Source organism: Stylophora pistillata, chromosome 5 (assembly GCF_964205215.1).
Source record: "Stylophora pistillata chromosome 5, jaStyPist1.2, whole genome shotgun sequence".
NCBI lineage: Eukaryota > Metazoa > Cnidaria > Anthozoa > Scleractinia > Pocilloporidae > Stylophora > Stylophora pistillata.
In genome coordinates, this window is record NC_142523.1 from 1,584,035 (window position 1) to 1,599,877 (window position 15,843).

Consider the following 15,843-nt stretch of genomic DNA (forward strand, 5'->3'; position numbering starts at 1 on the left):
TGCGTCTTCCCCATATGTATTGCGCTGAGATCTTCGGAAAAGATGGTGCAATGTTTGAAGTTAACCTTATTTGTCAGCTTCTTTGCCTTCTCTTCTCTGGTGACAAGTCTCACGTCAACGCGTTTTCTAATGTTCTCCATGGTTTTACCAAAGACAGCGTTGTTCATCAGCTTGTAGAAGTCCTTCTCAAAGTCATTCTTTGCTTTTGCTCTCAATTTTGTGTTGAGATTAATGTACTTTTTCATCCAAGGCCTCTCTTTGAACCTTATAATTCTATGAATCTTTCCGATCTCGATTCCAAGACTCATGTAATGCTTCAATGCTTTGTGATGAACGATGTACTTCTTCTTTTCGTTTAACGTACAGGTCAGCTTATGTACTTTCCCAATCAACAGATTCTCAGGAGCGGGTGCATACTCGTTGAAGTGATCGTGAAGCTCTTCTTTGACACCCTTCAGGTCAACTTCGAGAATGCAGGGGAAATTCTTCCATTTTTCAAAGTCTTTCTCATCTACCCATTCAAACCCTCCCGTCGGCAGACGCTTACTCATCGCCCAACCGTAAAGGTTGTTTGCATCGAGATACATGATAAACTTTGAAGGTTGGGTAGGGTCAAACCTTTCTCCCATGTATTTGTTGTTGGCTTTTGAATGCCTTGTCGAAATCATTGAAATCCCACCGCGAATACCAGCCTCAAACATGTGCAACATATTTATATCGCTCAACAACTCAAGTTCTATTTTAGTCAACTTGAGACAAGCATCCCAAGCGAAACCCGGTGCGGTGAAGTACCAACAAGGATCGAGATCATAGTTCTTTTTGCAAAGTTTTCGAAAGTTTTCAAACACATCGGCTAGTAAAAGCACGTCGCTTCTGTTGTAGAGATTGTGGTAATCTCTGAAAGTCTTACATCCAAAGACTCTCCATACATTTTGAGCATGGGTATAGTCTTCATCTGAGATACCTTTACCACTTAACACGGAGAAGAAAGCTTCTTTTGGTGGAAGTTGTGGCTCATCAAGCTTGTGTATAGAGTCCATCCATTCATAAGGATAAACACCCTTTCTCATCAACAGGTTAAGCTTCTCTCCAGAATAATATTTTCTTGTATTTCGAAAGAAAGGCTTGCCCTTTGCAGCAAGGTTTCCGACAAGCTTGTCAAGACTGAAAGGCATGAATTTAAAGCTGTCAATAAACCTCAATTCTCTCTTTTCTTCGACGAGTTTGTTGTCTTCCTTGAAAAACTTGTCAACCACAACGTGCTTTGTGAAGCTGATGTATTTCTCTTCGTTGTTTGGTATGCAATCAATCTCGCCCTCTGAAACACCAAGATTTCTAACGAAGAGGTGGGCGTCATAGTTTGCCAAGTTGTGAAACACCACAGGTGTAAATTTTGGGCGTTGGAATTTTAGGTTGCAGCTGTTATGCGCAGCCCCTCGAAATTTACCGGTGTAATGGCAATGATCGCGCACTTTGTCCTTCCCCTCTTCGAAATCTTCTCCACATAACCAACAACACGTCGCATTTTCAAATTCAACAGCATCACTCTTTGTGAAGATCATCTTTTTAGGAGGGTGATCATTGTAAATAGCCTGAACCTCCGCTTCAAGCGATTCAACGAATATTTGCGCAACATCTTCATCTTCAGACTTTGCTGTGTATTCAACCAGCCTCGAGTAACTATCGTCAAATGTGCACTTGAGATAGTAGGAAAAACTTACCGGAATATGTTGTGACTTTTTCTCTGTGTAACACTCTTCGGGATTAGGTTGAGCTGAGTGCAATAGTTTAATGATTGATTCAAAATCGGCATAGTTGACAAACGGCATGTCCATCTTCTTGTGATGGTTTTTGAAAGAGAGGTAAGTATCTGCTTTCGGCATCTTCTCTCTCACAGCCTCATGAAATCGGCACAGCGCGTCGTGAGTGTCAAGAAGTCGCTGAGAACCGAAATAATTAAGGCACCTCCTACATATATACTTCTTCGCCTTCTTCTTTGACAACTCACTCGATACGAGCCGACTTAAATTCTTGATGAGGCAATAATGCTTTTTGTCACCATCTTGAATGAGAAGAAGATCGATAAGGCCTTGGCCCTGACCTTTGCTGCTCACTCTCAAGGGATTGAGCCCATTTTCATACATGTATACGTTGACACCGATCTCCGGATTCAACTTTTCAAAGCGACTAATGCTCTTCACCTCCATCGGAAACTTAATGTCATCCCACACAAATTTTTCTGCCTGTTTTTTCAAAATCTTTGTGATACGACTAGGTTGGCTTTGGACAGGATTCAAAGCTCTCGTAACACACCACTTAAAACATTCATCATCCTCGTTCTCCATATTTATGATGGCCTTCTTATTTGCGAGATGTTTTGGCAGCTTAATGTAAGAAGAACCTTTCAGAGGGGTGTATTTTACCGTATGCAGATCTAAACCCTCCACACGATAAAATTTCCACCCACTCCCATTTTTTTCGAACTTCTCCAAACTCTTTATCATTTTCTCCACACATTCTTCATAAAGTTCTTCTCGATCAGTCTCTTGAAAGACGATCTTTTGCGAAGTTGAAAGATATGCAGTTATGTGCTGAATCTCACCATCACTATTTTTCCTTATCATTTCACACCTAAAAATGAACTTTATCTTGAAATTTTTTTGTGTATTCAAAAGGTTCATAACGGTAGGCCTCACAACCTCAAGATAATCTCTCGGCCCAAAAAGTACTGGACCCCCATCAATCGTATACATCTTTGCAAACTGTTTCAGAGAAGACACCTTCTCAACAGCTTTGAAACGAGAAGCTCTCGCTCTCTTCAGAGAGCTCTTGCTCTCTTCTCTCTTTGTTCTCAACAGTGCCTTTTTTTTAGCACTGCTAGCAGTGCTCTTAGCACTTCTTCTTGACTGCATAAACTCGAGTAGTCGCTTCGCGTAGGCCCTTTTGTGAAGACCTTTGTTTATCTCACGGAATTGTGTAAGTGTGGTAGGAGTACTGCTAGGAGCTAGGCTCCTAGGAGCCCCCTTTGCCTTCTTTTGTGTAATTATGGGCAGGGCAGGGCTTTTTGGTTTCGACTGAACAAGCTTGATGCGCTTGATAAGCTCATCTTTTCGAAGGTTTGCGTAGCCATGGAGGCCGTTATCTTTTGCGATTTTGCGGAGCTGCAGAACAGTGTTATTCTCCATTATGCAGTTATGTACTTTGTAAAGATAGTTTTGATCTCAAAAAAACTCTTTCTATTTTTTTTACAATATTTCTTTAAGATGTTTTTCTTCACTCGATTCAAGTGAGGAAAACCCACGACTTTACGTCGTTCACATCTCACCTCATTTAAAATCTCTCTTTCCCACCTTCTTCTCCGCTCTTCTTCTCGCTCTTCTTCCAGCTCTCTTTTCAAATCTTCTATACTTTCTTCCCACCTTCTTCTCCGCTCTTCTTCCATCAGAGTGATTCCCTTTCACTCCCAAGATCTTAATAGTAATTCTTATTACTGTTTGCCACATATAAAATTCTTGTGATGTTAGTTCCAAGAATTTGGTGTTGAATCAATGAATAATCCCCTGATTGATTTTTTCTATTTATTTTCGTTACTAATGCTTGCTTGAATTTGTATTGATATGGTAAGGGGAGGTTCTGTCTTGGTCACTCTTGGGAGTTTAAGGGTTGATATGTATACTTTACTCTTTCCCTACCCATTGGAAATTGAAAGGTAAAGACTCTGACACACTCAGCATGTTATGGGATTGGTTTTTTTAACAGTTGGAAAAGATGGTTAATTCCAATTCAAAAGCAATTTATAAGATGATAATTAATAGAAGCCTAACCCTAACTCCTAAATTGGATAAGGGAAGTGCATTAAATTCTCTTAACTAGTTCTGCACCATATAGGAAAATGGTTGACATCCTAATTTAATATATAAGTATGTAACTAAATTGAAGTTTATGTAATTTTCTGGGTGCATTAATTCTACACATGAAAATTTTGGAGCCTGACTGAGAGCCTCAAAAGGGCCTGATTTTTGTTATATAAGAGCCAGACATCTGCATGACAATTAAGGGCTTGACAAAAAAATTGTCCAGCTCCCAGCTAAATAATGAGTCAGAGATGTTAAATAAGTGCTCTTGTCTGGGCCATGACTAGCCAGACAAGGCTAACAAGAGCAGGACAGTTAAGGGCCAGACAAGGCTGAATACCTTTACCCATCTAAATAAGTTGACATGACTAATTTGCCAATGCACCTGATTTCAGAGCCCAATAAGAGACTACCGCATGCCAGAACAAATAGGTTTTCTTAATTGTCAACAAATATTACCTTTCAAAATTTGCTTGCACTTAAACAACAAAAATCTCCCATTCAATGAGTTTTTAACCTGTTTTCTTGACACGAATCAGTTAAAATGAGTTTTTTGTATTGGAAGTCAAAGGAGTGGTTTGTTCCTGGGAAAGGATCTAGTTAAGGACCACAATAATTACAGTACATTGAAAATCGGAGTTGTAGGGAGAACTTTGGGTGTTTACAATTCACAGAAAAAATGTTAAGGGGAAAAACAGAATAATATATGCCTTAGCTTGGATGTATCAATTGAGCATATAGGTACTTGGACCCTAAGATTCAGCTTGAACATAAAAGTTGGAAGTCATTGATGAAAGATGTATTCTGAGTATCCTGACTATGATGCAGCAATAATGTAAATTTTCCATAGAAGTGAGTTTCTCTCGAATCTTTTAATAATTTAATTGTCAACAAAAATAGACAGCAGTGTAAGATTTTTCTTGTTTGGCTCCTTCAAAGGCTGATAGCATCTCTTTTTAGGGTGTTTGTCAGGTTCTAGTTAGGCTGTTCACTTCTCTTTCCCATATTAGGCTCCTATCTGATGTTGAGGTGAACTAGTGATCTATATCTTTTTGCATAAAAGTCTTATACTTTTCGCATTAAATAATTTATGCTAATTATTTTCATTTTTTTCATTTAATATGCACGATCATTTTCGCACTCTTTGTCAATATGCTGCCCTTAATAAATCATGTTCCATCTCCTCTAGTCTGGATAGTGTGCACTTTATTTTTCCTTCTATGTGAACCTCTTCGATTTCCCTGTCAGTCACAGTTTCATGTTATATTATTTCCCTCAGCATTTGGTTAGGATTTAATTTGTGTTGTTGTATCTTTGCATTTTTCCCCATCTAATTTGTTTGTTAATTTTATGTGAAGGTCATTGCTCTGCTTTTTAGGAATTTAATACTTCTTCATCACATGTACATTGAAGAGTAGTAAATCGAATGCTGAGTTAAGTGTGTATAATTGAAGTGGGCTGTTGCCTTTTCAACCAGTTCTTGTTATAGGGCCCTTGCCTTGTTTATATGTCAGCTGGCCATATTCATTCTCCTGTTCGGCAGAAATTTTTGTATGGGTAGTCATGATGTAAATTTATTCATTTTTTTTCCTGTTTTCCTTTTTTTAGTAATTTATCTTTGTTCTTTCTCTGTACTTACAGGACTCTGCATATGAAACTGCTGCCAGGGATGCTTCTGATGTTGATGACAACACTAAGCATTCAAAAGGTATGATGTATTTTATGGCCGGTGTTGAAGAAGTGGTATCAGTTTAATTTGACAGCTTTTCATTCAATCACAGGTGCTCACACACACAGCATGTCACCTGGAATATCTGGAATATCATGTTGTCAGTTTTAATGATTTGAAGGGTTGGGCAAGGATTGCTCTTCTGCATGTATGAAAATGGATCAGTGACAATTTAATGAGGAGAGATTGATCTCAGATCCATTCATCACCAATAATTATCACCATGATAATGAGAACAAAAGTTCCAAATGGCTTAGCAGGCTAATTAATGTAGAAAGCCCTCAGGTTTTTTCTCGTACCACATTTTTACCACCTGAAATCCATTCCAAACTCTCAGCATTGGTCCTCAATTAAAATCAATTAATATCCACCAATCAAAGAACAATGTAAATAGTACCTCTATATGTAGACTAAGATTGGAGCTTTTTCTTTGTTTGCTTTGTTTGTTTTTCATTGTTTGCTTTGAGGTATTAAACATGAAGGACACTATAAAAGGAGCCTTAGGTCCCACTGGATCATTTGTCAATCAACCGTCGTGTGATGTAGAACTCTTAGAGTCAAGTCAGCTTGTGCTACAGCTACTCCAAAGCAGTGAACAGTGGGCGCATTCCTCAAAATTGTTTTATGTCTTTATCACAATACAAGAATTTTTGAGATTTGTATTTCCTTTCTCCAATGGAAACTGTCTTTATTTGTGGCGGTAAATTTGAGATCAAACTAGGTGGTTCACACGTTACCTTATGGCACCATGCTGGTGGAAGTAAACAATATATATCTCATTAGCTCCTTTTCATCTACCAGCATTTAAATTTGACCTGCACACGTCAGCGGTGAGTGACAAATGAGCCTAGGTCTTCCCAGGGAAGACTTCCTTATATAGCACACCTTCCTGTTTAATAGTATCATGCTGTCTACTCTTAGCAGTCAGATTAAGTGCCCTGCTTCCTTTTAGAACATTAATTTACTCAAGCTACTCTTTGAATATTTTAGCAATACTCTATAGTCATGACAAATTTAAATGTAAGTGTACATTCTTAATTGGTTTATTGATTTGTGTATTAATTACTCAGGAAAAATTAAAGAAGCACCAAGGGGTGTTGTGGCGAGAATTGCAGATTATTTGCAAAATTCCAAAGTGGAGTAAGTGACATTTATTCTTGTTGCTCGCTTCTCAATAGGGAATCAAACTTAATTGAACAACTGTTATGCAAAGACCGATTTGAAGTTTTAACATTCACTCTTTGGGCATAACCCATGGGTGTTTGAATGTCGTCCATTCCCTGCAAGGTGGGATATATATTTGAACCTTGCCTGGCTGGCATGTGGAATTTGAAAAGTAAGTGTCAAGTCTTTCCAGTGGAAAGAAGGTGTTATAACTTTTAATATGGAGATAGTTTAAGGTAAATAAAATACAGGTAGTTCACAAATGACCCAGAAGAAAAGGTCTACAAGGTGTAGGTTTTAAATCTTGGTCAATGTGCAGAACATCAGGGTTGCTGATTTTGCCTTCAACAAAAAAAATTGGTGGGGCATTTAAACAGCATTTTTTTCCTGAGAGCAAAAATTTGAATAGACAGGGCTGGACACTAATGGTAGCCAACTAGCCACAGACTAGAAAAAATTCAGTTTTGGCTTGTGATTTTCGATTTCTATTAGCCAGTTTGCCTAGTAAACAAACTGAAATCGTTGTAACTTAATTCTAAGTTGTTACTGCATAGCCAGTTGGCCTGAAAGACCAATCGTCAAAAGTTCAAATGACCAGGGAATTGCCTGAGGAGGATCCATGTTGAAGCTTCAAATTGATTGACACATTATAACCAAAGCTTTTTTACAGTGTTTCAATGATGTGAAATTTTCTTTGCCGTTGAACATAATTATCGAAGTGTTCACAAATGTAAAGATAAACTGTCGAGTGTTATCAAATTTGACATGAATAATTATGGGGTATAGGAGATCACCTTTGTTCATCATTGCACCAAAAACGTACACAGAAGTAACCTTTATTATTTATTGTAATCTTAGATTACTAATTGAGATGTTTGAAAAGTTATTCTTTACATCGATATCATACCTCTCATTTTACGGACCAATCAAATGCACCCCAATTCAAGTACTGGTACTAAGTGTCTAGAGCATTGATTTAACGAGTTCTGCCGCTGAATCCGTTGATCTGTATTAATTACTTCTAGCCCTTCAGAAGGATCAAGCTTAGAAGGTAAAATTCATTTTTAAATACACAGTCATTTCTATAAACTGCACCATTTTAGAGTAATATTTTCCTCTGAAAAGTAACACAGTACATTCTAAAATTTGGAAAGGGGAATCAAGTTTCAAATTAATTGATGATTTTTATGGTTAACGGTTTTTGAGAAAATTCTTGCAGACAAGCAGTGGAATGTCTTTAATTCTAGTACGTGCTCTTTATTGGTTAATGCTTCCAACTTTGGCTGCTGCGTAGCTTCTTTGACATTTAATTTGGATCAACTTGCCTAGTGAAGAAAGGTTTTAACTTAAAAGAGTAGATTGTAAGAACAATGTTTAGGCAAAAGAAGACTTTTTGCATGTCTGTTATAAATTACTTAAAAGTTACCTTACCTTGATTAATTACCTGCATGCATTCATAGCTAGAGTACCAGCGTTAATGTTTGTCATATCGATCTCAGGAGCTTTTGCATGCTTTCGATGGAATTTCTTACGAGTTATGGGAATTTTAAAAGGTCATTGAGGGAATAAAAGGTGCCAAGTAGCTGTGTACTAGGAGACTCATTAAAATTCGTATTAGAATATAATATACAAAGCATATTTAAGTTTCCCTATCTACAAGGTAATCAGAGGGCTCAACTTTCTTTTTTATATCGATCATTTCACAGAAATTGATTCAATCAGGATTCACCCTCATGATCAGGTATGGTAAAATTTCAAGGTAAATTTCTTATCAAAAATATGATAGTCTCATGACTCAGAAGTGTAGAGTCCTGTTTTAAGTCTTCATTAATGGGACATTTTACCTCAGAAGAGTGATATTATTTATACTATTATGCTTACCATTTTACCATTTTTCATCTAACCTCTTGAACAGGTTAACTTGTCTGACGGAGAATATAACGAGATGCTTCAAGATGTCCTAACAACTTTGTTTGGGCCAGGTAGTTATGATTATCTGTTGTTTCTGTCAAAAGCCATAAAACGAAAAGAATGTTATGTTTGTAAATCTCAATTATCTCAACATCGTGGCTCAGAGTAAGTATGATTATCTTAATTGATTTGGTGGCTTAAGTTGATGGATCCTAAGCTTAGAGACCATACCTTTTTCTTAAAACTCCTCTCTATATCAGTGTTCGTGCCTCCCTCACACCCCTTGTACAATTGTAACCTTGATTTTTCATTTAACCTGAATATTGTGTGTCAGGGAAGGAGATCACGTTGAAGTAACCAGGAGCTTATCCCCCCTGTTCAGCGTTTCAAATCTTTTGACTCCACCAAGAGCTTTTGTTTTCATGTGAGCTTGTAATATGATATTTTCGTTTCAGCTTTTTTTTTATCAGCGTTACAGGTGACGAAAATTCTTCTTGTCCTTTTAACTTTTTCTCTTCCTTGATTGCAGTGATAGCAAAACTGTGCCCCAAAGAAGGCCCTATAACGGTATTGTTTTTCATATATTTTACAATTTTTCACCTTATAACTAACTAAAAATACGAATTTGATCTGCCAGTCGCTTTGCCGGGCAAAAAAAGTCAAGAATCTCAAAGAAGACCTGGCAACTACTTGCTTTCAAAGAAAGAATGACCTTCAATGACGTAACAATTCTCGCTGTGATTTAAATGAGTTAGTAAAGATGGCCTTTATATTCACCTTTGGACTCTTTTCGTGGGTCATAGTCAATTTTATTGATATTTCAAGCTGATGAAAACCCGCTGAATATCACAGTGGAGCATTATGGGTCATAGAGTCACTCGTAGTCAGTCGAAGTCATATCGCGTGGAAAGACTTGCAGTAGGCAATTGAAACTTTGCAATCCACATGGGAAGAAAAACAATGACACATCACAGTATTTTGCTTCTTTTGAAATTGTTCATCCTACCTATTCTTCGTGTTGTGTTGATTTTTGTTTTTGAATAGGGTGGTACAGAGTTTGTTATTTGCCTGAATGTAAATGGTATTCCTGCAAATGTAACATCACTGAGAGCTCGATTCAAGGGGGTTGGATTTGCAGACTTGACACTAGTTACTGAAGGTGTTTACTCTGGGAATAGTCCAGGTAGGGTGATTTTATCTAAAATTTATGCAGGCTCATTGAAAATTGTGCCAGATTAAAGCCAAAGTTGTGAGTAGATGGAAAAAGCATCATTAGTAACATTCATTACATATAGCAGTTTCGAGAAAGATTGTCAAAAGAAAAGTACAATCTTGATGGGTAATCTGGGTATCCGATGACTAGTGAAGTTTGGTAAATCAATTAATTAAATAAATTCATCAAACTTGCGATGCGTCGTCCTTGCAGCGACGTTTTTCGCAGATTTCCCTGCAATCCTGTGGTCAAGGAACCATGACCTGATAGTTGCCCACTGATTTTTCACTTCTGCTTCTGAAATTCTTGGGAAGGTCGCAGTTACCGTGGGTTCTCTAGACGATACATAGAACTCGCCCGATGAAACGGAATTTGAATACCATCCAAATGTTACCCAAAAACTCCAAAAGCTGCTCAGTAAAATGCCCGATACAAAGAGAAACATACCACTGGACGACCAAGCATTGAATCCTTCTCGTCCAGCAGGAACAGGTCAGACTCCCTGTTTGTTTCTCAAGTTGTATACAGCACATGGCATCTTACTTTGTGGTCACAATTATTTGATTATCATCTCATAGTCTGTTAAGGTCGATTGGTTATATAAGCCACCGTTGAAAATTCGGAAGCTGACGTCTGGAGTGGTAGCCCTTCTATGCAGTGAAGTGTAGGTTTGTGGGTTCTGTATACGTGCTTCTAGCGTCACTACCTTCCACGGACAGAAAGAATTTTTTATTCGTCAATTGAAGAAGTTTGATAATCAGCAGGTAATTTATTTCATAAACATAACTACAAAGAGAAACCAACTAATTCACAGAGAACATTGCCATATTTGGATTAATTTTTTAAATATTTTTGATAGTGTGCAGTTCGTCTTCCTTCTCATCTTATGTGGGCGATAGATCATCGTTGGCAGATGAGCGCCAGGACATATCTTCTTTGAAAGCTCTACAGTGTATACTATTTGCGGCCGCTGCAACGAATGACCGCGAATGTGTTGAAATAATCTTCAGTACCTCAGCTGGAGAAGCAGTCTTTCAAACGTACAGGAATAGCTCTATCTTGCCAGAAGACACTGCCAGAGCTAGGGGAAATCAAAACTTGGCAGAATACCTTCAAAATGTTCACAAAAGGTGTTGATTCTATTATTATACGTGGGTAAAGTCGTTTGCCGGTTTCTGTTAAAATAGATTGACTAAAGATTTTGCTGCCTCACAGGTAACCCATGGGTGTTCTTCCTGGTACTCGTTGACTAAGGTGGTACCGATACATACCCCCCGAGTGGGGAGAGGCACTGTGATATCACAGTTTACTCCCCGAGAAAATTACATTGACTTTTGGAGTCCATGGCGGAAGGGTTGTCCAATACTGACTAGATTTTCTCCGGGAAACTCCCTTAGTCCATGGGAATAGTGGAATTCTAGTGGTAAAATTGTAAAACAGCCGTGAGAAAGAGGCCCTAAATGCCATTGTTGGTGGCCAAAGTATTTCAGAGCTAATTATTCTTTGTAAATTTAGGAAAGGTATTTGATTTGATTTCATCCTCGGTAGTTTGGGCTTAAGAGTCGCTACATAACTGATATAATTTCTTGTCTCAACACAGGTTGTCAGAAGAAATCGATTGTAATGTTCAGACTGTTACTATTGATTAGGTAGAACTCAAGCGTGCAACTGCCCAAAAGAACATTTGTTGTAAGTCTAACAATCTTTTATTCACGTCAGCTGTTTTGTATTTGTTTGTTTTTCTTTTTTCAGGCAATAATTTTAGGGCCACTTGCTGAGAATACACAATGCAATGACTGTTTCCCTCTATTTCCTCATAGGTTTCAGAGAATTCAGTTTTGATTGTGATTTGGTTTTTATAATTAGCAAATCGACAGTCAAAATGTTGTGGACTCATGAGACGTAGCCGGATGAGTCCGCAGCAAAAAAATGATTCTTTCAGTACGTGACATGTTGCGAGACACGATGACACGAGCAGCGTTGTCTGTTCTCTTATCGACGAATTGGTGAATCAGATTGCGACATTACTGCCAATTGTGGTAAAAGTTTGTTTCATGTCCAATTCAAATTTATTCTTAAGAGTTTTAATATAGCTCATAGGTAAGTTATTTTTGTGTGTTGGGATGGCATCACCCGACTTGAGATTTTAACTAATATTTTAGGTAATTATATTAAGATATTTCGAATTTTATATCACCCAGTTAGCACGTGTGCTATGATTGGTCAATTTACCAGGATGTATTTCTCTGTGCGGCCAGCTGAATTCAAAAGTTTGTTTCGATCGCCGAAAATGAAGACCCGAAAGTGAAGACCCTAAAACGAAGAACCCTACATTTTTCTTTATTTATCGCCGGTAAGATCCAGTTCCGGTTCTAATCTTTCTCATAGCGATAAAGCATGCTCTCAAACACTGGATTATCTATTCCCATTGTTCCACTAAGTGCCAGTGAGAACCGTATGAGAACTTTTGAATTCTTTATTCCACGTGGATTCGTAAACGGCCTTCATCTTTGAGTGTGCTACCATTGCTCTGTAATGGGAAGTTTCCCAGCCGAATCAATATCAAACAAAAACTGGAGGAAAGACATCGTAGCTAAGACGGCAGGAATTAAAGTTAAACTGTATCGACTATATTATCGATTATGGCTAGATTTAGATCGTCTGAATCCTGGTAGATAAGATCGAACGTGCTTGTACAAAATTCCACACTTAAATATACGAAGTGAGCCAATAAAAAGACCTCGTTTAGCATTTTGTTGCCGTCAATTTTAAAGTACATCACAAATTCATTCAGAAGAGATTTATATGGTCCAAGAATTCAAATAAGGCAATTAGCGATGTTTTGCTAACAACTGACGAATTTCGGGTCTTCGTTTTCGGGTCTCAGGTCTTTGGTCTTAGCTTTCGGGGTCTTCGTTTCTGCTACAACCCCGATAGTTTACACGTAGAAAGAATCACAGTATGCCCTGCAGATTTCCGCCATTTGAAAAAAACTTAAGACAAAAGAGTTACTTCCATCACGGTTCCTTGCATAAAACCTTCATATACTTCAATTGTTGTTTTCATGTAATTTTGCCTTATTTTGAACTGTGGGTTTCAAACAATTATTTTGAACTTGTGATGCGCGTGAATCGTCAATTGCCGTCCCGCTCGAATTAAAATCTTTTCCCTTTTCTATTTGAACCAAGAAATATAATCAACATCTTACTAAACTCGTTTTTCTAGGGCCTTACTGTAAGTCACGGAACCTCGTTTTTCCGCTCGATTTATGTCCCATGCGCGCCATAAATCCTACCGGAAAAAACTCAGTCCGTAACTTACAGTACAGACTTGGAACTCAGTTAGTAAGAGGTATTTACATGTATTGCTTAAACTTTGCTAGGAGTCGCATCAAAAGCTGTTTCGAACAATTATTACTTTTCACTGTTTGAGTCAAGAGTCACTCATTAGGCTTCGAATCCCTATTTTTATCTTCTGGTTACAGCAGGCGCTGATGAATTCCAGCCAATGGAAGGTTTGGAAACTGTGAGCTTACTGGAAAGTGATGACGATCGAAGCGGCTACTTCGCGGACGATGAGACATCAGTTTGTCAGTCACCGTCTACTAGCGAATTTTCGAATGAGGATCAGTACATTGAATCAAAATGTGAGCTCCCACTTTTACACGCAATTCAACAATACCATGACTTCAGATACGATCTCTTACCTACGCTCGTCTCCGCATCACACTGGATTTTTAAAAATGAAGCTGATTTTGTGGTTTAGAGATATATGTAACCGTTGTTTTGAATTTTCAAACCGGCGTATTCATAATACATATTGGAGAAGTAGAAAAACGAGATATGTCTGGACAGTTGGAAGATTGATACATAGGAAAAAGCCATGATGGATTGAAATTAAAATCGAATAGAAATCAGTGGAAAATTTGGACGCAAGAGGAACGTTTTCCTTGGATTAGTTATTATAGCTCCAAATTAAAAAAAACACTTTGATTTATTGCAGACATTAGGTCTTTATCACCTTTTGTTTAATTGGTCGCAACAGATACTGATGATGCCGAAATGTTGGAGCATTTGCGAAGTTGTGACGATTATGGTGATCAGTTTGAGAAATTAAATCTTTCTTCAGCTTTGGATAAAGTCTTTGACTCCGTGAATCAAGTCAAAAGTGTAAATGGTAAGTAGATGGAAGAACTGGTTGAGGAGCAGTTTTCAGTTCAGTGTCAAAAGTAAACTAGAATCGCTTTGGTTTTGCACATTTTTTTGTTTGCGTTGTATTAGGAAGGGTTTTGATCAAACTCACTCTTTTTTTATTAAGAAAAAAATGAAAATCAAAAACAGAACATAGACTTTTGTTTTATATACCTTTTTACAGCCGTACACTTAGGATTAAGATCATCTTTTTGAAATAAAAAGACGGAAATTAATTTGAAAGACGAGATCTCTCAAGTAAACATACTTTGAATCTTAACTATGTTTGCTCAGAATGATAGCTGCTTTTTTTGTATTGCATTGTAACTAAGCTTTTCCCTTAACTGAACCTCACGATCGTTATCAATAATTGTTTAGGGCAAATTGCGTTTGAATGAATGAGACTTCTTTGAGTGACAGGTTATTTAGCATCCGTTTTTTGATGCCATGTACAGTTTTAACGGTGAAACGTTTCCTTGTGAGAGATCGTGAATTGCGCTCCAACCAGGAGGTAAAAGACTCCACTCTCGAAGATATTGTTAATGTTTCATCGCAATACAACCAAGCAGGGGCTTCCCCAGTAGTCAGCATCTCCCTCGTTTCTGAAATCGCTACTGTTTCTGAAATCGCGACTGTTACTGTTGCTGGAGAGATTCCAAATACTACTGTCGGTGCTTTTGAAAGTGCGGCGAACTGCAGAGCTATACACCACAGCCAGGAATCTGTAGGTTTCACAGTAACAGCGCCTCTATCTGAAGACAAAAACAATATGCAGAGGCTTGATAATCCTTTCATCCAGAAAAAGGTAGAGGACCGAAAAGCAGCTCAAGAGGAAACGAGCAAAAACCACGAAGAACTTCATGGTAAGTGGTGTTTAAATTTAATTAATATTGAGTTCTAAGGTAAGATTTCAATTGAAAGTCCAAACTTATGCGGGTCTTCGTGACCACAACGAGTTCGCTGATTTTGTCCGTCTTGTTTAGTTTAGTTTTTAGTTACCACCAATGAGTTAGCTACCTTTTTTTTAAGCTTCCACAGTTGCTCCGATCCTAATGAAAATCCACTTTAAAGTAGCCAACGCGCGCCACCATTTTGAATAACTAATTAACTTAGATGTGGCGTCAAACCGTGCAACTTTTATAATAATAATAATGATGGTTTATGATGTTTTATTAAAATACACATAGTGGCATAAAGACTATGAATTACAATGTGCTTACATAAGTTACAATAAGAAATAAAATTACATTTGTTTCAAAGGAACTGGATTACAGGCTATTTATAGATTATTTACCATTCAGATATAGATAAAATACTATAATAGAGATAACCAAACTCATAAGATTTGTTGATTTTCGCCATTGCTTGGAAAAAACTAGAAGCAAAGCGTTTTGTTCTATACTGAAAACGGCTAAAACTACTACTGTTCCTAAGATGGTAAGAGTGACACTCGGATCGCATGGGAGAGAGGAGACAGTGCAGCTGGCAGGCCGGATTATTTTTGATATTGTGCCACACTTTGAGACACAGGTGGGCGCGTCTATCCTCTAAACTGGTAATGTTGGCTTGTACAAGGGCCTGTTGATAGTGGAGGTCAGGATATACGATTCGCAGGGCCCTCTTCTGGATAGCCTCAAGCTGGTCAATGAGGAAGCGAGGAAGGCAGGTAGCCCAGGCAACAGAAGAGTATTCTAGAAGAGAGCGAACCAGAGCGCTATAGATGGTGACAAGATCCATTGGAGGGACCCCAGCACGCTTCAAGACCCTGAGGATGTGCAGTCC

General features: G+C 38.0%; 1 protein-coding gene and 1 pseudogene across 2 annotated transcripts; both read left to right on the top strand.

Annotated features, from left to right (window-relative positions):
- Nucleotides 1-15,843, top strand: part of LOC148729783 (uncharacterized) — a 142,417-nt pseudogene that overhangs the window by 13,516 nt on the left and 113,058 nt on the right.
- LOC111346731 (uncharacterized) lies at nt 10,072-14,071 on the top strand. 2 transcript variants are annotated; one of them, XM_088761327.1, is made up of 5 exons: nt 10,072-10,363; nt 10,731-11,001; nt 11,472-11,560; nt 13,359-13,517; nt 13,916-14,071. In XM_088761327.1, the coding sequence occupies exons 1-3, from the start codon at nt 10,294-10,296 to the stop codon at nt 11,518-11,520; spliced, it is 390 nt and encodes a 129-aa protein (XP_088617453.1). In that variant the 5' UTR covers nt 10,072-10,293; the 3' UTR covers nt 11,521-11,560; nt 13,359-13,517; nt 13,916-14,071. The 2 variants fall into 2 exon arrangements, with proteins under 2 accessions (XP_088617453.1, XP_022809738.1); XM_022954003.2 differs by having other exon boundaries at nt 10,077-10,363; nt 13,356-13,517; nt 13,916-14,070.

Coding starts and splice junctions, on each gene's coding strand:
- LOC111346731 (XM_088761327.1), top strand. CDS start 10,294: ATGCCCGATACAAAGAGAAACATACCACTGGACGACCAAGCATTGAAT. Junction 10,364..10,730: donor TTCTCGTCCAGCAGGAACAG/GTCAGACTCCCT, acceptor TATTTTTGATAG/TGTGCAGTTCGTCTTCCTTC. Junction 11,002..11,471: donor CTTCAAAATGTTCACAAAAG/GTGTTGATTCTA, acceptor GTCTCAACACAG/GTTGTCAGAAGAAATCGATT.